Here is a 27,524-nt window from a genome sequence, read left to right on the forward strand (position 1 = left end):
GAGTTAATGGCCCCTTCAAAGTGCTTAGAATTGACAGTTTTCCCATAGTAGAATGAATCCACATGGGAAGCTTCAACACAAACTCTATAATCCTCCTTTGGAATGCACACTGAAGCAATACCATCAGACGTGAACTTGGAGAGAGCCCCCCATGCTAAATTCAAATTCTTTTTAACAAAGGTTGCATCTGGCAATGCTTCCTTTTTAGTCTCATAGCCCTAAGTATTGCCATGGTCTATAGCAGCTGCAAGGACAATGACATAATAGAGGACCTCCAACACATGACCCCTTTCTTTTATAAACAACCTTGAATTCTTTGGCATCATGAATGTGAATAGTGAAAATACTTCACATGCAACAACTACCAAGTTGTAGATATTTTCTTCTACCTTTTCCTCATAGCTTAACTACACCTCCAACATCTTTTGCATGATGAATAATGAAACTTGATTCTCAAACATCATCATATCTCTCATAATGATATCATAGTTGGCGCAAGAAACTCTCATCAACATTACTATCATTGCAATACAAACACATATGCAAAATGGAAATATCATTATTATTGAACTTGGACCAAAAGATGACCCACGTCTTAGTGCCTTAAGCAAAAATAAACAAGAAGCTGATAAATAATTGCAGAAACTCAACCACAACATTAAACCTTATCTTATTTGCCTCATATTAACAAATGAAAAATAGATTTTCCAAAATTGAAACAAGACTATGCTTTCATCCCATCTTTCTTCCTATTGTTTATGAATGACCATGTTGTACTGATGCATAGGTCATGGTATCTTTCCAAAATCATTTATCATCAGAGTATCTTTTGACTTCCCATGCAGAAGCTACTTATAAAATAGGCTTTCCTCTCTTCATCCTTTTTACTAGCCACCTCAATTGCCTTCACAAGTTCTTATTTTCACATAGTTAAGAAGGGCTTCTTTATTTAGAAAATTTCTATCAATTTTATCATCTTAGTGTAGTAATTTTGAGGCGATTCGTTTTGATTTTTATTCACCTCTTGGATTTCATAGGCTTGAATCCTTTTGTTGGAAAACCAATTTTGGGCACCAAAGTTCGTCCTCTACGTGGTATTCTTCAACCAACGATTTGATGACGAGTTCTATAGTTATTTGTCCAAGCAACTGAAGCTTGTGGTTGTGCACCTCTTGGATGTTTAAAAGGTTGGTGAAAGTTGGCTATCAATTTAATAGAAAATATCCACAAGCCCTTTGTCGTTCATTTTAAGACCTGTAAATGAACAAAATCAATTTTGTTCTTGAATTCTTCATTACAAAGTTGATACCTAGATATCTTGAAGAGGACATGAAAATTAGAATGTATTGAAAAATGTAGAAGGGAAAATGAGCTTTTATGGAAGTGCCACCAATAGTTCGAGAAGAATGCATGTGCAACATGTGGAGGCTATCATAAAACAAGTGGATAATCTTCAAAGCATTTAGAAACATGTAGCAGAATGCCACTTGCAACACACATTAGATTGTAAAAGATATTTTGCTGTAATAAAATGTCAATTGTCACATTCATTGTATTTTCCATAACATTAAGATGAAAAATGTAAAAGAGTACCCAAATAAATGTTAGGAACCAATAAGAAGAAATAAATTTAGAATTCTAACTGACACTAGTGTAATTTGGAAATTGGTTCAAAAGTATTATTTTTTAACAATAATTTTGCACATTGCACAATTTCCAAAGACTAAACAAATGCTCAATAAGCTATTGAAAACTTTAGTCTCCTGCCTTACAACAGGGACTAACAAATTTAAGTATATTATGATAATTAAAAAGCAAATATTAATAGAACTTCTACTCATTTCTTAATATTTTCCAATCTTAAACTCCCCTCAACAAAACTTCGTAGCTAGTGAATTCATCCCTGCAAAATTCATCTAAAACAACCAACCTCAAAAGAAAAAAAAAAGGAAAAAAAAAAACCCCAATTCAATAATCCATGTTAAAACTACCCGTTTCGCAATCATTGATTCAAATTAAGGATTACGTTCATCGTCCGACGTGGAGATTACGTGGACACACGCGCGCCTCAGCCGCCCGTTGGCGGTTCTTTCCACATACTTCATCTCGGCGATGCACAGGCATTCCATTCCTCTCAATTTCACATCTCTGCCCAACCTAAAAGTTGAGACTAACATGAAGCCAATAACTCTAACCCTTCCGCTGCATCCCTGCCATTTTCACCAACATCCATCTTGTGCACTTTCTCTCAATCTCCATCAGAACGTCAATTCTCGCCAAAAATTAGCTCGCACTTGCCGTGTAAAATGCTTCAGAAACGAAAATATGGAGGATATAGATGCATTTTCGAAGTATTCGGGCTATTTATTCGAAGCAGGCAGCTCAGAGGCAGAGTTTTTAAATGAATACGATGCCTCCAAAATTGGTTCTATTTATCGTCGGCGTCCGGTTCTTCTCGTCCGACGGCTATTGCAGATAGGATCCAGCTTTGGGCGTTGGTTCTTCCTGCGCTATATTGATAATGTGCTCGGGCGTTCGGATTTCATGTTTAAGGTATTTTTTGTAACTTTACATTGGCAATTGGAGTCGTTCTGGTTCCATGTTTAAATGTTCTGGGAGTTAGCTAAGTAAGCATATTGAGTTATGGCCACGGATTCTTGTTTAGCGTAAATATATCAGAATTTTGGTTGATTTCTCTTATATTTTGTATCCCTCTGCGATGAATTCTTAGCTTTCCACCATTTGAAACTAAATATGGTTAGCAGAGGATAATTACCTTTTGTAGTTTGCTTACGTTTGATTTAATTTATTTTAGTGTTAACGATCAATTGAAAGGATTCTCTCATGACTGAGTAAAGAACCTTGTCCATTCCGTTGATTATATACATTTGTTGGATAACTTATACCCGAAACAGTCAAGGGAATTTAGTTCCCCTGAAGAAATCTAGTTACTCTTGGTTTTTATTGTAATGGAAAAGCAAATACACGAGTTGCATATCTCTGGCATAGGGCTTATTGATTACGTTCTTAGATCACAACACAGAACAAACTAAGATACACAAAATTACAAAAGGTAAGTTAATTTGCACTTTATACACCTTCATAGGATGATCCATATAAAATAACTGAAAAATAGAAAAGACCTTCATTGGATGATCCCTATGAAAAAACAGAAAATTAGAAAATAATTTGTTTCAAATTGATTTCAACCCAAAGTATCACAAATTTAAGCTAGCAACACACTTGGATAAACCTTTTTTAAATAGCAATGATTGTACTCAGAATTTTTTAAGATGATGCTAATTCACTTAAAACATTTTAAGGCTTAATATAATTTTGTCTTTTGAGACCACTTGATTTATGTCAAATTTAGATATTTGAAGAGGATAAGAAACATGCATTACTAACTCTGCTGAGATCAATATATGCTCACAACCATTCCATTAAGATGCTTATTTGCTTCAAACAGATAAAACTTTGATTATGTATATACTTGAAAGCTGCAGAAAGAACAGTGTCAAAATTCTGTATTTGATCAGAGTCATTTCAAAATGTTTGAATTTGAAACAGGTGGAGAAAATGTTTAATTGGTTTTTGTGAGGCTTGGTTAGAATGACTTCCCTTTCCTAGGCACCGCTTTTCCTTAAAACTAAAGAAAGGCTGTGTTCTTTCCCTTGACCGCCACCTGGCATGTGTTTTTCTATCTGAGGTCTATTATGGTTGATCCAGTCACAATGTCATGTCCCCTCTTTCGCGCTAGTTCTTTTGGCGCCTGGTTGATCTATCTCCACATGTGGATAGATTAATGGCATTTCCAGAAAGGATGCCTGCCAGTCACAAGGGAAGATTTGTCTGAAGTTTGTCATTTAATGTATTAAAGTACTTTAATAAAGTTACTTTATGTTTTATTAAGACATTCACTTTACAAAGTGACTTAAGTGACTAGAAGACGAAATTGGTGTTTTATCCCACATCTCTTATTTCCACACACTTTCCTCACTTCGAGGTTATAAAAAAGAGGCTCAGTCTTCGGAAAAGGACAACTAATATTTGATAATATAAATCCTGAATGGTTACTTGTGACTGGATTTTCCAAAGGACAAAATCCCTAAGGCAATAGAGTGGTGGGATGTAGCCCCTAGCTACTCTTGAAATCGACCTTGAAAAAGGGAGATAATTCTGGATAGACAAGTCTGTTTTCTACTAGCTGGCTGAGAAGTTTTGAACTTACCATCAGACTTGTGAAAGGAAGAACAAGTGCAGGCCATAGCATCTAGTCTACAGAAGGGGAGAAGACACCACAGTTTAAAGACAGGACTGTTGCAAATCGTATACCTCCAGTGGTTAGTCGAATACAGGAAGAAGAGACACCAGCTCCACAAATCTAGTATTGGTTGGCATTACTATATGGGACAGGTATGGTGCGGGTGAGTTACTGAAGATTACGTTGAACATTTACTAGTTGCGGCTGAAGTTCGGGTCACTTCAAATACTGGAATACGTATTTACCAGCGGCAATCAATTACCATCTGTGGCATATCAAACCAAATGCTTGGGTGACGTGTCTGCTTGAACTCACATATATGTGGCTTCTATTGCAACCTTCTTCCACGGCCCATAGCTCAGTTTAGTGGCAGCATACCAGGTTTCTGTTGAACTATACTGCATTTTGTATATGTTACGTTGCTTCGAGATTTCTATATGTTATATGTTTTAATCATTAATGGAAAGCCTGATGCAAAAAGTAGTGGATAAGTGAGAATCTGGTGTGTTTTTTAAGTTAAAATTTGAATTTAAATTTAGTCATGTATTCTGTTAAGCTTTGTGGTATCATAACTTACATCTGGACTATATGCCAACTATTTGACAAAATTCTGGTTAGACCAAGCCCTTCATTTCTCATATAAAACAGCATAGTTTATTACACACAAGTACGTCTAAATCTTCGGTTCAAACAATCTGAGGTCCTTTTTGACTTCTTGCAATTCATCTTATCGCCAATTCTGCATACACCCAAAACCTTTCCATCCTCTGTATTGTAGCTAAAATGAAACTATGTGGCGAGTTTGGAGTCTTAGCTTGGTTGTTGTGCATATCTTTATGGAACAAAATTAAAAACAATGCCACTAATGGGTCAAATTTTGTTTTTAAAACAATTTCTTCCTGACTGTTGCATGATCTAATGAGGTTCACCTCTGACAAAGCCATGCTCACCTTGGATGCATATACATTCAACACTTGAAGGTCCTTCTTAATTACCTCCAATATCTGCAAAATCATAATGTCCCCTTCCAAAATTTTCCCTAGAATTTTCTCTAGAATCACAATTGCAACAAGTTAGGGTCAGAGTAATGACTTTCACAAGAAAAATATCTCCTTAAACAATATGGTCCTGGATTTAGGTCCTGCAACCATAACCAAGGGAACATATATATACCTCTAACTATCAGAGTTAGATGATACCACAGTATTTGCACAATATTCATATCACTATTCAAACAAATTAGGGTTTTGAGGAAGAAACGTGAATGGTCCGTCTGAAGCCATTTTACATCAAGCCCAAGAGCGGGTACTCCCCTCTTGGCATTGGTGGCAGGTAACACGACATCCACTCGGAGTGGCCTACCTAGTGGGGTGCTTGTATTTGCTTTCTCTATCATGCCTCATTCCCCTAAGGTCAATAGCCAACATTGTAGAGTCGGAGAGTAGATCATAATGGGGACCTCTTGATTGTTCTATCTAACCCAGGAATGAATATTTACCCTCTTTGTAACAACCTGCCTTGTTCTGTTATTTTTAATGTCTACTTCTTCCTGTAATTTTGTCAAACAATTGTCTTGCAACTAATTTTCTTATAGTTTTCAGCTTGATTTTGATCAATGGTTTCTCAAGATTTTTTGTGTTTCATATGAGATGCAAATAGGAGGCAACATAGAACCATATGCAACTAATAACAATGACCATTCATTTGTTTCTTGTTTCAGATTATCAGGGAACTACAACTACCATAACAATCATATCTTCTCATTAAACTCAATGCATTATATCAACTAAAAAGTTCAATGATGGTCCATACCCATTGCAGTTACAACAGTGATAATAGTTCTGAAATTGCTACAGTAACTTGCAGCTACAATGATCTGGACTGCGACAGTAACTCGCTGCTACAGTGATTCAGGCTGCTACAGTAACTCGTTGCTACAGTGATTCCGACTACTACAGTAACTCATTGCTACAGTGATTCCAATTGCTACAGTAACTCGCTGCTACAGTACCGCGCGATAGGAACTTGCTGTTACCATGTTGAATCTCAGGACCATATCTTTCAATGGCGTCAAGATTTCCAGCTTGAAGGGATTTCGTCCTTCAAACTGTTGAGATATAATCTCCAGAATATTACCCAATTTTTTTTGATATTTCCAAGCATACCAAAAAAAGCTCTTCCATTTCTTTTATAGTGTTCTCACAAGAGCTCAATCCTTTGTTTTCTCAATGTGGGATAAAACATCACTTCCTTTATGTAACTTATGTCTCCAATGTGTTATAAAATAAAGGGGACTCTTTTAATTTGAATATTTCCCACAAACTATAGTCTATGCATTAATAAAGTTAAATATTTAAATTTAACTTTATAAAATAGCTTTATCAATGCATAACAAATCTTATCAATGATAAACAAATCTTCTTGACTATTTTAAACAATTACCATTGACATAATGCTGCCACTGGATGTCCGACCATGTCCAAGATGACTTACTATAAATAGTAAGCATGCCCAAAGTTGCCTCAAAATCCATCAGAAAGACCTGCAACTGAAACTATCTAGGCCAAATGGCCTCTAAGTCTTTTTAATGTCCTGGTTAGCCTATGGGACCGTGGGGAAATAGGCTAATGACAACATCATGCTATGAATGCTAAAAATGGGACATTACACTCTTGGCCCTAGTGGTAGGCAACATGGACATCCAATCAGGTGGCCTACTTAGATGGCAACCTCATAATTTCCCTCTTCCTTATACTTCCTTCCATACATGATGGGGGTTTACAAACATTTATTGCAGACATATGCATATTATATCTAATCATGTATATTTGATGCTGGGAATAACAGTCTTGAATTGATCGGATGGCTGCTGGCATTCTATGCTTGATTTGGGAGTACTCTTCTTGCTTTGAAGGCTGTTCTCCCTTCTATTCCAAGATGCATTTTCCTGGTTATTTATACCTTTTCCTATCTTGAAGAGGTACATCTCTTCCAAAGGAGCATTTGCTTGCATTGGTTGTTACTTGTCTTCAGACCCTGACTCTTAGCCAATCACACTTTTTGGAATTGATCTTTTTCCTTTCCAATCTCTTATGAACCTTGTTATTCCTTCATTCTTTTGCTACATGATAGACTGTGGCTGATCTCTGTTATAGACTATAATAAATGCATATTAATGATGACTGCTGAGTCACTGACATAACAAATGTATCGCTGCCTTGACTATAACAAATGTATAGTAATAATGATCACTACTGTTCTTTGTTTGCTGTTGTTACTAATAACTATAAAATCCAATCTTATAGATTCGCTGCTGTCTTTAATATCTGCCTTAATTAATTACTGATTATTATTATTATAGCTGCTTATTAGTCACTCCTTGTTATCATTATGTTGCCTTTGACTTAGTTGCTTCTACTTTTTAATAAATCGTTGTTTAATATGAAAAGCCTTCCTTGCTCGCCCATCATATTATTTCTTAAGAGAATCATGCAGTCTTATGTCTAAGCTGATTTTCTTGAAACAATGATATTTGTATTGTGGTGTGAGCATTACAGAAATTTCTTATTCGACTGCCATAATGATTAGCTTTACCACCTTGATCTCACCATCAGATGATATGGTTATATGTTTATGCAGCCTAGACAGATGAACTAAGATTAGAATATCACATAGCAACATATAAGCAACAAAACTGCCCTAAAATTGAATTTCAGTTAAAACATGCCAGATAATCTTCATTGTTCAAACTTCAAGATCAAAATAAAAATAATAATATCAAGGTCAACAGTTAATTTAACTTTTAAACTTTTATCATCAAATGGATTTTCTAGATCATCAATAATATCATTCATTATTGACATTAGATGATGTAGGAACAATAAATGAACCACAAGCAATGCCATTCATTATTGACATTAGATGATGTAGGAACAATAGATGACCCACAAGCAATGCCACTTGCACTAAAAGTATGCCGACTTTTTAACTTCTCAAATGCAATTCATCAGGAAGTGGAAGCATCAAAGTCGGTATGCTCTAGCTCTATATCCCACATCTCCATGCCCTCTTGCTGTCACGCTGTTTTAGTGAAAGGAGATGCAAGCTGGAATGCACTTTTAATTAAGCTCTGTGCTCTTTTGAGTGCAATCCATTGATTGTGCTTTACTAATTTATTGAGTGGATATGTGCTGCAATTCCTCGTAGATGTAGATGAACTAGCACCATGAAGACGAAATAAACATTTAAAGTTACATATTATAGAATCATAAAAAATAAAAAACCAAAAGTGAAATTGAAAGTTGAAAAGCTTAAAGACTAAAAAAAATATTGAACTTTTGATAAAAAATTGATTGTGAGTGGTTGCATGTGTTGGAAGACTTGACCATGGACGTACGACCAATTATGAGCATCCGTTGGGAATCTATCATGAAGAGCCTCAATACTTTGACCATTTGAGTGCACAAAGTCAATGAATGCGACTTAGTGTCACAGAAGAGCCTACAAAATGCCGCCTTTTACCTTTAAGCCACTTCAAAATCTCTATATGGGGGAATCCTTCCTAACATTTAAAGAATATCAATGCCATAATATTTTTTGAGTTAATGCAAAGGCAAGAAGATGTAATGTAGTGGTCATTTGTTCCATTTATGATGTTTTCATCTTCTCAATTATTGAGTTGATGCCATCATATATCTTTGGGATGCAAGGCTTGTCCACGTCAATGTAGAAAAACACGCTAAAAAGGGCTTGGTGAAACTGAGATGCTCGTAATGATTAACAATCCCATGATGAGTCAATTAATATCACGTAGTTAATTGTTGACACCCTTTCAATGCTATTTTGACTCTATATAGATCAATTTTGGCCAATCGCCATCCTTGAAAGTGTCTGCTACAACCCCTATTTGTGCATTAACCATCCCCTTCCCATCTTTGCTTCCTTTGCACATTTCCATTCCTTTACTAGAAAGGCCCATAAAATGAAGTTTGACCCAAGAATATGAGCTATTGAATGGTTTACTAGATTCACATACATTGCAATACCAGAGATATGAGCCATCTCCTAAAACTTGTGATATTTTTGTGGTATGTCTTCGTAATGGAAATCCTACATCAATTTTGAATTTGTCGGCTCCTTGCCCAACCACTGAACTTTGACTACTATTGGCAACCATTCTTGCACAACACAATCTAATTTTTTGCTATTATAAGAAATTAAATAAAATTAAATTAGAAAAAATCTAAAATCTAATATACAAGTGCAAAAAAAAGATAAAAAATATTAAAATAGATAGCTAAACTTGGTTTGTTTATTTTTTTAAAAGAAAAAAAACTTGAAAAATTTCTTCCCAAACTTGAAAAAATTCATTAAAATCTCAAGAAAATTCATTAAAGAAAACAAGAATGGGTTCAAATGCTTACCTTAGATGCTTAGATCTCATTTGTGGAAGCTGTCCGGCAGCCCATGAACAATCTTCTTCAAAAATAATCACCTTGCCTTCAAAATGCCGAAATGGAGACCAAATGAGAAAAGAGCCTAGCTGCAAACAAATTGAGATGAAAAAACAATGAGTAGCCTGTGTTAGGGCTGTTTTAGGGTTTAGGGCAAAAATGTGATAAAAAAATGTTATAAAGAAAATGCTAAAAGGTGCTTTAAGTTTTTTTTTTTGGGAAAATTACATCAAACTAAATATTTTCAGGAACAGATGCCTCCAGATGTGCACATAAGTGTGGTGGATACTGGCAGGAAGCACATCCTGGGCCTGTGGCTTTCTTGTGGATGCGTTGTAAGCACCCACCATGCCTCCACCTCCGCTCTGCCTCCCAAGACACCCGCCTCCGCATCCGGACCTCCAAGAACATCGGTAACTTAACTAATTTTTAATGGTGACCTACAAGAAATCCTTTAATATGAAATATATACATATCCATTGTAGAACAGTGAATCTTTTGCGCACATTATCTTACAACTATCTACAAAAATAAGGACAACACCATGCACTACATAATAGGGACCAATAGATTTTTGTGTTAATGTTAAGTTACTTTCATAACTTATGATTTAATTTTTTCTAGTGTAACTAAATGCATTTTTGAGTTGCTTTACCTATTTTGGTCATTTTTCAGACATTAACAATTATTACAAATCCCAGCCATCAAACCTGGCTGCTTTCAAAAGTTGTCTCCTTTTCTTCCTATCATTTTGTGTGATTATTTACCACAGGTTCTTCATTGATAGTAATTTGCATTGGTCAGATTTTATTATTTGCAGACATTAATATATTTTGTATACCTTTCTTTTTCACATGCTTTGGATATCTCTGGTTTAATTTGTATTGAGTGGACTTGATAACTTGCAGACATTAATATGATTTCATTTGTAGATCTTAGGTGTTTACACTTAGTTATCTGTCATATGATTATTCACATTCAGATTTCTACATTGTACCTAAGAGAATATAGATTTTATAACTGATGACATGTTCAATTTGCAGGAACGGGCAGCTGAACTTCGATCTTTATTAGTACGACTTGGGCCTGTATGTGTGCACAGTTTCTGTCTCAGATATGCATTAGAACACTTATACATGCAATGTATTATGGGTTTTACATTCATTGAATTTCTTACTAAAAACCTGGCATAATAGATGTGTGTTAGGGATTGGAATGAGAGTCTTCTTTGATTTTCATGTCAAAATTTTATACAAAGATTCAGGTTCAGGATATGTAAAGGTGGAAGAGCATGAAAAGTTTTCAAGCGAGTTCCTTAGTGGACTGAGTTTGCTTAAGATTGACATCCTTGAGGGTCAGTGAACATCGATTTTTTGTTTCACAAAGGTTTAATGATAATATGTTTACTGTGTGTAATTGCCAAGGAATATGGGTTCCCCGCGTTTTCAGCATTAGGAATGTTTTACATCCTTAAGCCTGAAAGGAATGCTAATGGTAAGCTGAAGCCTAAATATGGTTTAAGTCATATGTATTGTGTTAACATCTACAGTTCTGAGTTTTGATAATATAGATAAACATCAGGGAAGTGAACTGGAGTAAATTACAACTCTTGTCCTTTTTGTAAAGGACAGTGAAAACTTGAAATAGATGTAAAAATGTACTTGGATCCAATTTTCTTCTTGCAAATGACTTGAGAACATTTTCCCATACCATCAAAGGGATTTGTTAGAGTTAAAATTTGGGGCATGTTTCCAACATCAATGCTTGTATGGCAGAATTAGATTGTTACACTTTAAATATGTTGGTGGCCTCCTTATTACGAAAGTATTTGGTAAAATACTTGCTTCTTATTAACCGAGACCAAGAGGTCTATGTATACAAAAGAATAAAGCAATGTTTCCTCAAGAAATGATCATAAAGAATAGAAATATTCTATTCTAGCTAAAAGAAAGCTAAAGAAAGCTAATAGATAACTACAACCAACTAAATATTAGAAACATTCTAATATTTACAATAGATTACAAACAGATAACCATTCACTATTAATAGAAGCTTATCTATAATCGTAATACCCTCCCTTAATGGTTAATCTATCCACAACACCAAGTTGTCCTTTGAATTTGACAAACTTATTAGGACCAAGAGGCTTGGTGAGAATGCCTGCAGTCTGATTTGTGGTAGGAACATACTGCAAGTCTATTGTCCCGTCTTCAACTAGTTGTTGTATGTAGTGACAGTGAACATCCACATGCTTGGTTTGTTCATAGAAGACTGGATTACGTGCTAACTTGATTACGCCTTTGTTATCAACAAACAAAGTGGTCGGTCCTGCTGGTGACATTTGCATATCCTCAAGCATTCAAGGATGCCAAACAGCTTCACAACCTGCCTTGACCATGCCTCTGTATTCGGCCTCTGTATAGGAAAGAGAAACTTTCTACTGTTTCTCTTTCCTATACAGAGCCTACCCAATTTGAATCCGTGAACCCATGGAGTCTAGGATTAGAACTTTGAGAGTTAAGATGTCCATAATTTGAAGTGCCTTTCACATAACAAAGCACACACTTTGTTGCCATCCAATGATCAACCTTGGGAGTTGTCATAAATCGTGAGATATAGCTAATTGTGAAGCTAATATTAGGCCTAGCTGTAGAGAGGTAGATGAGGCTGCCTACTAATTGCCTGTATGTAGTATCATCAACTGGAGGAGAATTAGACTTGGCTGATAATTTGAGACCTTTCTCCATGGGCATAGATGTAGGTTTGCAATCCTGCGTACAGAAATTGTCAAACAAAGCTTTGACATATTTGGATTGAGAGATGAATATACGAAAAGACTGTTGCCAAACCTCAACACTTAGGCAGTAATGCATGAGCCCAAGATCTGTCATATCAAAAGATTGACATAAATTTTGTTTGAGTCACTGAATCAAAGATGTCAAATTGCTAGTGATGATCAAATCATCCACATAAATAACTAGAAGGATGATGTTACTGTTAGTAGTCTTGATGTACAAATTTGAGTCTAAAGAACTCCTCTAGAAGCCTTGATCACTAAGGTGTGTATCAATTTTCACGTACCATGCTCGAGGGGCTTGCTTCAAGCCATAAAGAGCTTTCACTAATTTGAGAACTTGATGTTCTTTATTGACAACCTTGACACCAAGAGTTTGTGTCATGTAAACCTCTTCGTGGAGATCACCATTTAGGAAAGCACTCTTGACGTCCATTTGATGGACCTTCCAACCAAACTGTGCTACCATGGCTAGGACTAATCTGATTGTGCTCATCTTTGCAGTAGGAGCAAAGGTCTCCTCATAATGAATGCCCTGCCATTGAGAAAAACCCTTTGCAACTAAACAAGCTTTGTACTTATCCAAAGTACTATCAGATTTGTATTTGATTTTGTAAACCCATTTGTAGCCAGTGGGTTTCTTCTCTGGTGGAAGATCAAAAAGGACTTAGGTGTTATTCTTCAACAGGCTTTGATGTTCAGATGTCATGGCCTGTTCCCACTCTGGAATTCTTTTAGCCTCAGAATATGTTTGAGGTTCAAACACATTGTGAATGTTGGACATGAGAGAAAAATTAACAGACACTGTAGGTTTGCTCTTTTTTCGAGCAATTCTTCCATCAATGAGCTCATCATCACAAAGATCAGTGTCTTAGCCTACCACTTAGGCCGGAGAGGAGAATGACCAACATTAGTATCAGGAGATGGTTGGTGATTAGATTCTTCATCAGAAGAATCTAGATCAAACTCAGGTGAAGCATTTATGAATCGAGGTGATCCTGTAGGAGAAGTTGGAGGTGTTTTTACAGGGATCATTGGTGTAGATGGAGCTATAGGAGCTATTGGAGCCCTCCCATCAGGTGGACATAATGGAAGCCTAACTCCCAAATCATGAGCCTTCATACACTGGTCTGTTGGATTAGGAACAGGAGAAATAAGCATGAATGGTCCTCGCTGCTCATCAAAGACTACATTACGACTATACATGAGATGAGATGTCTCAGTGTCACTCAATCGATAGGCTTTGTGAAGACTACTATATCCAGCAAGCATGAGTTTCTAACTCTTGGCATCCAACTTGGTGTGTGATGCATTAGGGATCCAAACAAAAGCAAGGGAACTAAATACCTTTAGGTGACTGATTCTGGGCTTGTGACTTGACCAGGCCTCTTCCGGAGTCTTACCTTTGACCGCTACAGTGGGTGACCGGTTTAGAAGATGAATTGTAGTGTTAATTGCTTCTGCCCAAAACTTCTTCGGAGCATGTCTGTGTTCGAGTGTGGATTGAGCCATCTCGGTGATTATTCTATTTCGACATTCAACTACACTATTCTGTTGTGGTGTGTGGGGTGTGGTTAACTAGCATTTGATGCCATTAGTATCCAAGAAGCTAGAGAATTCATTAGTACAAAATTCCCCCCCATTGTTTGATCTAAAGGTAATAATAGATTTCCCAGACTCTTTTTCAACTAAAGGTTCTTAAACTTCTGAAATACAAGAAATGTATCTAATTTATTTTTAAGAAAATACACCTACATTTTTCTATGGAAATCATCAACAAACAATAGAAAATACCTGGACCAAGAACAAGAGTGGCCATAGGGCCGTAGATATCGGCATGAACAAGTTGAAGTACCTGAGAAGCTCACCATGAATCGCTACTGGTGAAAGGTGTGCAATGTTAATTCCCAACCTGGCATGCATCACAAACTCCAAGCTGTTGATTCTGAATCTCTGACAAACTGAGGACAAGCTCTTCCCAAGCAAGTTGAGAGAGATAATGTAGATTTAAGTGCCCATACAGATGATGCCAAAGTTTGCTAACAAAAGACTACTGAGAAGCCACAGCTAAGTCTTGAGAATCACTAGAATCATTAAGTCAGAAAAAACCATGATCCTCAAGACCTACCTGCAACAAGTGACTAAGTTGCCCTATTAGTGATGGTATACTGATGTGAACTAAAGGTGACATCCAAGTGTGAAGAATGTTGTAGTAACTGACTGATTGAGAGTAGATTTAGTTCCATCCCTGGAACATAGTACAGATCGAGGAAAATGAGATTTCTCCTAGCAGACTGAATTTGAATGTTGCCTTTACTGACAACAGTGTACTCTTCTCTGCCACCAAAAATAACAGAATTTGAGTAAGGTCGGTAGTCAGTAAACCAGTCTCTATGGTGGGTGAAATGCTAAGAGACACTTGAATCAATGTCTTATGCAGATGACTTCACATGCTTTGTAGGTCTTCTAGCCATGAAGGCATAAAAGGCAAATTTCGTCTACTCAGTGTGCTTAGCATTGTTTGCTTTGGGTTGTGAACCTGATTGCTTAGATTGGGTAGTTAAGCGTTTTCAACATTCAACCTTCATGTGACCAAACTTGTGGCAATACTTGCATTGAATGTGCTTCTTTCGAGAGCCTTTTGAAGCTCGAGTAGAGGACTTTTGTTGACAAGATTGCTGAGACTTGCTTTTATCTTTCTAAAAGGATTAGCAACAAAGACTTGCTTTGTGGAGATGGAGTTGGAACTGCTACTAAACAATTGTTTCCACCGATCTTGTTGAAGCAGAAGTATGTAGAGATCAGTGAACTTCACATCAACACTAGTAGAAGTGACGTTGAGAGTCTTGATAAAATGCTCATTGGACTTGGGCAAACTTTTGAGGGTTATGACCACAATATCCTCTTCCTCTGTCTTGCGACCAATGGCAAGCAACTGATCAACTAAATCCTATTCAGGTGAGTCTGGAGCGATGTTCACTCATCCATGATAAGAGAAAACAAAGCATTCTTAAAGGAAAAAGCTTTGCTTTTGTCAGAATTCTCATGAAGTTTTTTTCAAATGCTCCCATATCTCAGCAGCTGTTTGGTTGGATGCAATCTAAGGGAGCTGATCATCACCGACGGATAATATGAGAAGCATTATTGCCTCTTGGTTATTGAGATCCCATGTATCCTGATCAGTACTAGTTGCAGTCAGACGCTTTGTAACACCTAGAACAATTTGATCTGTATTCTGATATTCAAAGATTGCTAGTATTGGCTGCTTCCATGTGCTATAATTATGATCATTGAATTTTGAATTGCCCTTGAACAAAATAATAGTCAACGATGTCATAGCATGTAATAACTCTCAACAGGTGATAGCTTAATTGAACATCAATTTTTCTTCACAAGATTAATGGTTTGACATTTTGTCAAACACGTTGCATGAAATCTCTATCTTACTGTCTTTTATCTTTAGACGACTTATGCTCGCTTGTAATGGTTCAAATTTAGTTTAGACACATGCAAATGGTTATTAGATGTCCAAAGAAAGAAGCTGAAGTACGAGTCCAATCTTTTTTGACCATTCAAATACATACATATGATTTCAACGTTTGAAATATGGATCTCCAGCCAATAGACATTTTTACAAACACTTGGCATGCAATCTAATGACTGAAATACATAACTACAACTCTCATGAAATTTGCAATTAAATGAAGAACCTGTAGGTGATTGCTGTAGATATCAAATTGCAGCAGATTTGTATGAGGAACAATGTACAATAGTATGCTCTTTCCAACTTAAGGAAGATCATAGTTAGCATGTAATAGACGCTGCCCCAACAAAGAAAATATCAACTCCAAAGGAAAACACAAGTCTGCGACATATAATTTTTATCTTCAAACCCTTTCGAATCAGACCAATTCACTTACAAAAATTAGCTTCTCTTGCGCAAGTAATGTAGTTGAGAAGACAAATCAAATTGCTATACTTCAACAGCAATTTGCACTACCAATTTCAGACAATCTTCCACTATACTTGAGCAGTGGATAACAAATCCTTAGAACAAACCCTTATACTTCAGCAATGGCACAAACTTCAAAACCTCAGAAAGCCACAAAGGAAACAAAAGCAAATAAATATTCAAGCATGCTTTTCCCAATGAAATGAGCTCATATTTATCATGCGTTTGTCAACAAATTTTTTCAAAAGAACTCGACTTTTGAAATTGTGAAAGTTTCCCAAAAGAACTCAACTCTTAAAACTTTCCAACTTAACTCTTTTGGCAACATTTAATACTTCGCATAGGCATAATATTAATGAAATAAATGGCCTCTTCTAATGATGACTCAACCCTCAACTTAAGTGATATTATAAAGTTAAAATATAACTTTATAACGTTAAATTATAACTTTATAATAAGTCATTTAATGATTTAATTATAATTTGGCCACTAAAAATATTATAACTCCCAAAATAGTCTTCATTTAAATATGTCGTCTGAAATAGGAGTCACACCTATTATTTCTCCATGTGACCAAATGCACTTCCAAAAAATAGAAAGGATCCATCTCAATCACCACCCAACTTACCACAAATAGTAAGTATAGAAAACTAAGCCCAAATGAAGTCTGATTTGAGCCAAACGAAGACCAACTTGTAACTTATTGAATTGTGGAGAAGATAAGGCCCTCCAAACCCAAGCCACTGCCTCAAAAGACCCTTTATCCACAATAATTAGCCTATGAGGATCACAATAATAGGCTAAACTCTCAATCTATGGTACTGGCAAAAATGGGGACATTACATAGCATGCTTTTCAATGAAAATGCATGAAAATTTGTGAAGGCACATTCTTCAAGGCAGAATAACGGAAGACCCAAAAAATTTGAAGGGGTACCTAAAAGAGAGCTTTAAAACCTAGAAAGAATGTTGTCGGTTTCTAGATCCGCTGGCTCAAAAATTGAGGCACCCAGGAAAAACAAAAAATTAGGGTTTTGAACAAAAAACAGCCTGCTGCAAAAAAACCCACCAAAAAAATAGATGATAGTTGCAGAAAAATGGCTGTAAGAAGTAGATATCACAGAAAACAATTTCGAAAAATATTGCTTTGATAATTTCAAACAAGAAATTATAATTTTTTTCAAAAAGATTCAAAGAATTGGCTCTGATACCATATTATGGAAGTAATTGGTAAAATACTTGCTTGTTATTAATAGAGATTGAGAGGTCTATATATACAAAAGAATAAAGCGATGTTTCCTTAGGGAATGATTGTAAAGAATAGAAATATTCAATCCTAGGTAAAAGAAACGTAATAGATAACTAGAACTAACTAAATATTGGAAACATTCTAATATTTACAATAGATTACAAACAGATAACCATTAACTAATAATAGAAGCTTATCTATTATCGTAATACTCCTAAACTTTATCACAATTTCTTCTGTATTTCAAGACTTGCAAATTATTTCCTTTCCGTGACAAATTTGCTATAGTTAGAATTGAGGGTATGTTCAAAACACTGATGTGTGTTAAAGTATAGCTTCGGTTGGATCTGATATCAGTGTATGAAGCATACTCACACATACATATATATATGTACATACATACACATACATATATGCTTGTGTTTGTCTTCCTTCATATACTAACATCACAAACTATTTAGCACTTGGGGATTATGTCCAGATTGGACTGCATATATATACTGATAAGCTGTGATTATTTTCCGTTGCATCAAACATTGATTCATGACAGTAATGTCATCGAATGACATCCTCTGTAATACGTATTACCAAGGTTTTAGTTGCCATGATCGCCCAGATTATTATCGGGCATGATTTATATACGAGCGCCAATTATTGTTATCGGGCCTGCATATTCATAGCCCAGATTAAGTGTTGGGTGTCAACAAATTTGTATTAATTATGTGTTGTTATGAATAATGACATGTCCTGTAGAGATATGTCTCTACAGTGACATGTCTATTCAACCTTGTATATAAATTGATTCAAATGCAATATAAACCATATCAATTGCAATGCAATATCATTATTTATTGCATCTGCAATCATCAGCGATTACCTTCTCCATATCTACAGCCATCACAACAGAAGATAGTCAGTATTATTACACAGTTGAATAACAGAGAAATACAAACATTGCATAAACATTCCTGCAGTCATATAATCACACATCTGAAGATTTCATTAATACCCTGTTATAGTAAACATCTGATAAACTGAATTATATATAAAGGGTATCTCAGATCCTAAGTTCCTTAACAATGCGTATATTGTCAGAGTTAGAATGCTGTGCTCTAGATGTGTTAATTGTACTTCTTAAATTTATCACAATTGCTTCCATATTTCAGGATTTGAAAATTCCTTCCTTCCAGCTCTCTGGATAGAATTAGAATTTTAGTTTTTATAAAGGCAATATGAAATAAATAAATAAATAATGTAAGGCTTCATGGAAATACTAGTTCCCATAGATATACCAGTTTAGACTTTCAGTTGTTGAGTTTCTCTTCTCAAGATGGACTGGTCTTTGTGTTGCACGACTGCAAGCCAACAGTTGGAGAGGTATGGTTTAGTGTATAGATGCAACAATTGAAGCACTAAGGGAAATGATGAAATCTTTTCCTAGTTTCACCAAGGAAATGCAAGAGACACATCCATCACAATCAGTAAAACTCAATCATAATAGGGATGTTCGATTGTCATCGTACTCTTCTTTTTGGGAGTTTGAATCACCAATTGTAGATCTGACTAACTTACATTATTTTCCTTTGTTGGATAACATTGGATTGGCTCAGGGATTCAACACCCAAATATCCAGACTAAATGACTTTTTCTAATGACAGAATAAAAGAACACCAACCCAAAACTTTTTGATTAAAAAAAGTGAATAGCTTTAGTTTGAAGCCACAAACCATGAGTCATACTCTTTCTATTCATTATACTGGTGGAGACATTTATGAGCCATTCCTAAATATTAGTGAACTTAGATGTGTTTGGTTTTAGAGGTAGCGACTTGTATAGGAGTCATATTCCTTTCCCAAATGGGGGGAGTCTTGTGAACCAATAGGTCACATACTGCTATGTTTGTCTAGGATTGTATTGAGTTCAATGATATAATTAGATTGCTTGTATTGTAATTCTCTTCAAGAAGTGGTTCTAGGTGAGATGACCTGCAAATGTAGATGGATGCTTACTTTCAATTTTAGAAGATTATCAGTGCACTTGGTCACATAGGGACCCATACATGAATATCTTCTCTTCTAGGGAAAACGATCATATGACATTGTTTACCAAACTTTTTAGGAATGATTCTCTGTTCTTCTACAGGATAATTTCTAAATTTAATCTTCCAAAAATGTTTCTCAAGTGTTGAAGAAATTCCTCGCAAGATGTCCCTCTTACATCTTTCATCATTTTCTGAAAGGTAGATGCAATCACATCACTCTTGCTATGTAAGACACATCATCTTTTCCAAGGGAATCATTTGATTAGTTTGCTAGCATTCTGTTTTCCTTTGTCTTCAATCTTTGCATTGGATGCACCTTCTATATTGTCCAAGGTGGTCTCTTCTATCTGGTCTTCTCTCTACTCCTCCGTTTGCAAAAGAAGGGTTGATATCTTCTCAAAGTCCTGATTTTGGGTCTCTTTATTAGATACAATTTGAATAGTAAATGTATGATGATTTATCTATTCATCTTATACATGACATAGTCTTGAGAAAGATGTTTGATTACCACTTGTACCTCCTAGTTAATGTCCGTGTCTCACACACACACACACACACACACACGCACACACGCACACACACACATGAATAGATAACATGATGTGATGGCTAAGAGTTACAATTGAAGTTATCACACCAATGGAAATGGAATTGTTTCCATCCATGAAACCGCATCTTCTATTTGTTGCACCATGTTCAACTATTTGTTGGTAATTTCCTGATGTGCTAGTTGATGTCTTAGCAAGTGCAAACCTCAAGGATGCCACTTAGACTATCACATTGACTCTGGTTTTTGATGATTGTAGTGTGACACCTAGAACAATGTGGCAATGAGTGTGAGTTATCAAGTGTAGGCTTGGAGGTGTGTTGGACCTGGCTAAAGCCGTGGAATTTCGACAATTGTATAAGTGTTCAACTTTGTTATGAGTGTTGTATGCCACTATTTGAGTACATGTGATGTTGGAGATGATTTGTATAGTATCCCAACACAATCTCCACAAATAAAATAATAACTTGCAAGGAAACTTTGTATACAACATATATGGGCAAGATTGATTCTCTATTCAAATTTGAAAATTGAATGCAAATGGCTGCACTTTAGTGTTAAAAATAAGGGCACCTATCTATTGTTATATTTCCACATTAGGAAGTGCAGTAGATGATGCCAATATTGGATTGAAGGGCCATCCTCAAGGATGAATATCCTCCTTTGAAATATCTTGATGATGCGATCTTTTTGTAATGCAAATCCTTTTATGTTCATGCTACGAGCTTTTAATTGAAATTGTAGACCCCTTTCCAAGATCGAACCCTCAATACTCTGATCGACTAGGACTCGGATCAATTTGCTACTTTTCTGATGTAATATTTTGATCTTCTCCCATGAATTATTGACCTGCTGCTAGGTGCCACAATAACTGCAATCTCAGTGACTATGGATTGAGCGAAGGGTCAGTTGTGAAAGCCTGACCTTGTGTAATATTTTCCATATGGGATAGATTTGAGACCTTGCGCAAAGGTAGTAAATCACGGTGGCTATTAGTGAATAGCAGCACTGTGATTTTGCTGCAGTCACAATATTTAATGGGTTAGTCGCTCTCTTTGAACTGATTTATACCTTAGGAAAATTGAGATCTTCTCAATCCTTCTTAGCTGTCTAGGAACCTGGGAGAGATGTTACCAGTGAACTAAGCCAAGGTATCACATCAATGAATGGTGTGACTGGGCTGAGCTTATGCTGATATCACAACACTCAATGAATCAAACCTTTCATGACTTGACAAAGACATTGATAAACAACTATGCTCCACGGGGACGCGTTTCCTGCCTCTGTACCCTAGTACCCGTACCGGGTACGAAACGGGGACGCGGGTACGGATTTTGGCCGTACCCTGCGACGTCCCTTTTTTGAAGAATTCAGAAACGTCCCCGAAACGGCCAATTTTTTTGGGCAAGAAACTTGGGGACGGCCAGCAGTATCGGGGACAGTTTTGCCGTCCCCTATCCGTCCCCGAAACTGCTGGCCGTCCCCTTTTTTCCAGTCAATCTGGTAAAGGCAAACCATCCCCAAAAAAACATTTTTTCCTAATTTTTGTTGTTCGTGTGGCCCCTAGTCATCTTAAAGACATAATAACAATATGCAACCCATATTTGGTCTATTAAAACACTAACTCTTCTACTCATTTTTCGATTTAACATACTTGCTAAGAGGAAGGAAAAAAACATAAGAGCAGTAGCAGCAATGAGCAAAGATTGTGTTTAGTGAGGCAAGACTGCGTTCGGTATTTACTATTTACCAACTATTTTAGTTGGACTTCTCTTTATTTCATTCTGATTTCAGCATGATACTTGAAGCCTTTAGGCATTTTAATTTTTGCTATATATGTATGTGATATTGTTATAATGGAAGCACTTAGTATTTGCCATTTGATAATATTCCATGTATTTATCTTCTAAAATGTCTATGGTGAATGGTTTATCAATGTTATGATATACATATTTGAATTTTGTCTCTATAGTAAAAAAAATCCCCTATGTTTTTAATCGCCGTCCCCTGATGTCCCGTCCCCTAAATTTTGGCTTCGACCCGTACCCGTACCGGAAACACGTCCCCGTCCCCTAAAACGTCCCCGTCCCGGAAACTCCGTGGAACATAGATAAACAATGACTCGCTTCTCAATTTTTGTTCTCTTGATATGCTACTCAGATTAAATTGGATACAATTTTTATTTCCTCATGGAGACTTGATGAAATTGGAAATGTTTAGTAGACTAGAGTGATATTGCACCACCAAAACTGCAAGTGGTCTTAAACTTTAAACCTGAAATGAAATAAAAGACCAAAACATCTATGCCCTCTTGCTGCCCCAAGAGGTCTTTTATAGTATTGCAAATCAGAACCTTTTGGGAGGGAAATAAATAAATGTGGCCCAAACATGATAATTAAATAAATTAACTATTGATTAATAGTTAATTTCCTTGCTTTAATTAACAGCCTACGGAAATCAAAAAGTTTATTAATGAATCTCTCATTGGCCTCTGTTATTTAGGAGGGGACATGATAGTCTCCCCATAGTTTGAAGACTCAAACTTGGAGAGCATTCGACAAACCCAAAATTTTCAACTCGGTATAAGCTCGACAAATACTTGCAAAAAATCTAAAAATAAAAAATTCTCAAACATTTCTTTTATTAAAATTCAATTATAAAAAGTATTTAATTAAAAATTAACATCTTGAAAGAGTGAAAGATCCCTGATGGATCTCTTCCGTTGATCTGCTGTAATTTTATATTTTTAAATTTGTTTTCCCTATTTATTAAAATTTTCTTGCAGAGCTAGACAGAAGTTGCAGAAGGGTTTGATTGTTTTATATTTTTGATGATTTTTCAATAAGTAATAACAGAAGTACAATAACATGAACCAGTTCTGAGAATGTATTCCAAATACATTTAAAGCAAAGTCGCTTCCAGCAAATTTTTATGAATATACGCCTAATATGTAACCAGATGAAGATTTACAATAATATCCAGATGATAACAACTAAGAATAAAGCCAACCTGAAGGCATGAAGGTGAAATATGAGCCCAGAAGGAAGCTATGGCGAGAATCCAGCTCTCAAATGCTGTACATGGAAAAGTAGATGGCTGCTAGGCGTGGCCGTATAGTTGCAAAGTGCCCACACGTGGGTAAAATACCCAAACCCCAGCTAAAACTTTGACTTAGTACTGCGTTCCCCAGAAGAAACAATGCACAATCTCCAAGATGCTTCTGACTGCAAGAATCCAGACCATTGTTTTGGGGGCTACATCCCAAATAGGCAAAGCAAGTGGGTTTGGCATCCCAAATGCTAAAAGCTCAATCAGAGCCCAAAACACAAATCCAAGATGTAATATGTCAATAATGCCTTCGAACTTTGTCTTTACCTCCTTATAACCCACCAAACTTAGCTCAAACCCTGAAAGTGTCCCCATGTGGCGTTGGGTTATAAAATAATAAATTTCTCATTTTTAAAGTGGTCAAGTATCTAGAAAATGACCTTTTTCCCAATAGAAAGAAATCCGTTCACCGAAATGCTCTGAGTCAAAAGAGAAATATTTAGAAAAGTTCAAGACCTTTCCAAAGAGCTATTACACCAAAGGATATTCCCCCAGATGAGGCCAAAAAACCCCTTATTACTCCAAAATGGCTATAACTTAGCCTTATTTAAATTATTAAAATGCTAACTTAGGAGAATATTTAAATATATTAAAATATTTTCCAAATAGTGAACTAATAGCCAAAACACCTCTACAAGGTTAAACTGAACTTGTCACCTCCTGTGATTGATGCCAGATAATCTAAAATAACTGATAGTCTCATCCCTCAAAATTACGGATACTCCTAAAAAATAGGAACGTCTTCAAATCTCCTGAAACTAAAAATATAGAACGATCTCGTAGAGACTCAAGACTATAACCCATCTCCACCTCCTAAAATGTAGGAACTCCTCCTACAATTAAGGAACTGCTTTCAATTGAAACTCTAGATCCGAACACTATATACCCTGACTGAGTCTCTAAACACCACTGCCAGCCTACGAGACTCCCTGATAGGCTAACTCTATCGTCTCTGATGACCACTCTAGAAAGGGGACATGACAATTCTCCCTTCCTGGAGATTGCTTGTCCACAAGCAATGAACAAACTCTTGTTGCGCCACTCTGATATACACTCTTGGGTGTGTGAAATGAAGCAACACATCAAGAATCGCCCAATCAAATGCACTACATAGGATAATACCAGGATCCCACACTGGATGAGAGTGTTCCCACAACCAAGATGGTAACATACTGGAATCCTTGTGAGACAAGGCGTCAAACAAAACAACACCCGGATTCCAAAACCATTTGAACCAACACCCACCCATCAGGTATAAACAGGGATAATTGGAAACCTCTATCATGTCATATCCCTCTGCAACCACTGTAATACCACCACGAAAGTAATAATCATCCAAAGCATCATGTCTGCTAATACCCACATCATCCTGTAACCATGATCTCGGATGAAGTCTCTGTGACATAGATGTGATAGCCCATGTTAGAAATTGCTTGACATAATGGTGGATCATTTGTTGGTCCCACCAACCAATGCTCCCAAACTGTTGAGTCAGGTGCCTACAGTCAATAACTCTATCCTTTGAAGATGGGAGTGCACTATTGCAACACGGATAGTATAAGTCATGCTTCAATATCCCCATAGCCTTTTGAAGAGCATGTAAATCTGCCATGGAAAATCCTTCACTATCCTGCTCATCAGTCATAAGAGCACTCCAACTGAGTGTAGAAAACATCTCTTGAGTGACATCAAAGTGCTCAACCACTATGTCTACCCTCCTCTCATCAACCCTGCGTTGTCTAATCAAGCGATGAGGAGTCTGAAAATGATAGTTCTCAGGCATGTGTACTATCTCTGAATTTACCCTATTGTAGAATACTGTGGCAGAGTCATGTACATCGCTGTAAGGAGTATCCAGTATGCATTCACTAATGCATGTATCCTCCTTTATAGTACTGCAAATTTGTACCTCTGAGTCCACCTCCTCTGTCAATGATGAAACTGCTGTCACCACACTATGCTCATTCTCATCAGCTCCCCATGTGTCTGCACATACAACCAAATCACAATCTTGGGATTCAATGTCACTATGAGTACACACTACTTTGATTTCTAGGGTATGGTCTAAGAAATCAAACTCATCATGACATGAAGTCTCATCACCCAATGCCTTTGAAATACCTATGTCCGGATTACTCTCTTGTGCAAACTCACCAAAATAATCCTGACCCTCTATATTACTTGTTGTTCCATCCAAATAAATGCTGGCCTCTTCTTCCATTGGAAGAAATAAAGTTCTAATGGATGATTCCCTTTGTTTCCTTGCATCATCTATCTGATTATGACATTCTTTGAATTTTTGGAGACATTGTTTTGCTTGAGCAGCACGTATCTTTGCTTTCATAGCTCTATCTAACCAATATTTATTCAACCTTTGACAATGTTTTATATCATCTACCCCAAAGTACACAAAATCAGGCTTATGATGACTTGTGCCATTCCCATCATCACGTCCCATACTTGCACCATGTGTACCCTCAAATATAGAATACAAATCATTGTTCTCTTCTTCACCAAAGGATGCCACATCTTGAGGTAATGAAGTTGTGTCACTGTTGTTATGAACTTCAGAATTATTATGATGTGTTCTAGTTATATTTTTGACCCCTTTAAGTGTATTATCATAGAAAGCCTCATGGCCACCACTTGCATACGAGCCTTCATGACTATTCCCAAGTGAAAGTGTTACCATATTACAAGGAGGGTGTAAGCTATCGCTGCCCCAAATCAGAGTTGTGGGAGCCTCCTCCATGCTTCCATTCCAATCATCAGACAACAACCCATCTTGATTCTTCACATGTTTAGATAGAAGTGGCTCAAAGAAGTCTTCAACTTGGCTTCTATGAGATTCAAAATCAGACTGCTTGCATACTAGACTTGTCATCCCATTCTTAAGTTGAATACTATCATCAACATCATTACCTCCATTTGAAATAAATGCTGCCTCATGATTTGAACTGGTGTTGCAAATTTCAGAATAGGCCTCACACCTTGGTGTCACATTTCCAAAATCTTTAATGGTTTGTCCCCTGATTGTAATCACTTCGAATTTGTGACCAATGGCTTCTTTATTATCATTTAATATTTCTTTCTCTTTTTGTTGCTGAAAGGAGCTTGTAGATACCCAGTTATCATCTACTTTAGGTACACCCATAAATTCTGTAAAAGAAAGGAGGTTGCGTATCTCCTTAGGAAGAGAACAATATTGATGGTAGCTGCTCATAACTACAACATTGAATGTCTTGGCAAGAGGCATCTTACTTTTGCTTGTTAACGAAGATGAAACCTTAGAGCACCCATTTTTATTTCTAGCCATGGTATTGCCCTATAATTGGATTGATTTCTTTTCCAACAGGCTGGTAGGTTCTAGGTTCTAATACCATTGAAAGATCCCTGATGGATCTCTTCCATTGATCTGCTGTAATTTTATATTTTTAAATTTGTTTTTCCTGTTTATTAAAATTTTCTTGCAAAGCTAGACAAAAGTTGTAGATGGGTTTGATTGTTTTATATTTTTGATGATTTTTCAATAAGTAATAACAGAAGTACAATAACATGAACCAGTACTAAGAATGTATTCCAAATACATTTAAAGCAAAGTCGCTTCAAGCAGATTTTTTTGAATATACGCCTAATATGTAACTAGATGAAGATTTACAATAATATCTAGATGATTACAACCAAGAATAAAGCCAACTTGAAGGCGTGAAGGTGAAATATGAGTTCAGAAGGAAACTACCGCTAGAATCTAGCTCTCAAATGCTGTACGTGGAAAAGTAGATAGCTGCCAAGCGCGGTCGTACAACTACAAAGTGCCCACACGTGGGTAAAATACCCAAACCCTAGCTAAAACTCTGACTTAGTATTGCATTCCCCAGAAGAAACAATGCACAATCTCCAAGATGCTTTTGACTGCAAGAATCTAGACCACTGTTTTGGGGGCTACGTCCCAAATAGGCAAAGCAAGTGGGTTTGGCATCCCAAATGTTGAAAGCTCAATCAGAGCCCAAAACACAAATCCAAGATGTAATATGTCAATAATGCCTTCGAACTTTGTCTTTACCTCCTTATAACCCACCAAACTTAGCTCGAACCCTAAAAGTGTCCCCATGTGGCG

The 27,524-nt window shown here is 36.4% G+C and overlaps 1 protein-coding gene across 5 annotated transcripts in view; it reads left to right on the forward strand.

Moving 5' to 3' along the window:
• Positions 1-2,037: 2,037 nt before the first annotated feature.
• The window catches only part of LOC149536317 (Protein kinase superfamily protein), a 252,316-nt gene continuing 226,829 nt past the window's right edge, over positions 2,038-27,524 (forward strand). Inside the window, exons 1-2 of one of the 5 annotated variants that reach the window (XM_089803150.1) lie at positions 2,038-2,553; positions 10,761-10,805. In XM_089803150.1, the coding sequence (XP_089659276.1) occupies positions 2,113-2,553; positions 10,761-10,805 (486 nt within the window). In that variant the 5' untranslated portion in view covers positions 2,038-2,112. Of the gene's footprint in view, positions 2,554-10,760; positions 10,806-27,524 lie in introns of those variants that run through there. The other 4 variants (XM_089803147.1, XM_089803149.1, XM_089803148.1 and 1 more) reach the window with 4 other exon arrangements.

Source organism: Cupressus sempervirens, chromosome 10, assembly GCF_028749045.1.
Source record: "Cupressus sempervirens isolate cs-2001-9-10 chromosome 10, ASM2874904v1, whole genome shotgun sequence".
Classification (NCBI taxonomy): domain Eukaryota; kingdom Viridiplantae; phylum Streptophyta; class Pinopsida; order Cupressales; family Cupressaceae; genus Cupressus; species Cupressus sempervirens.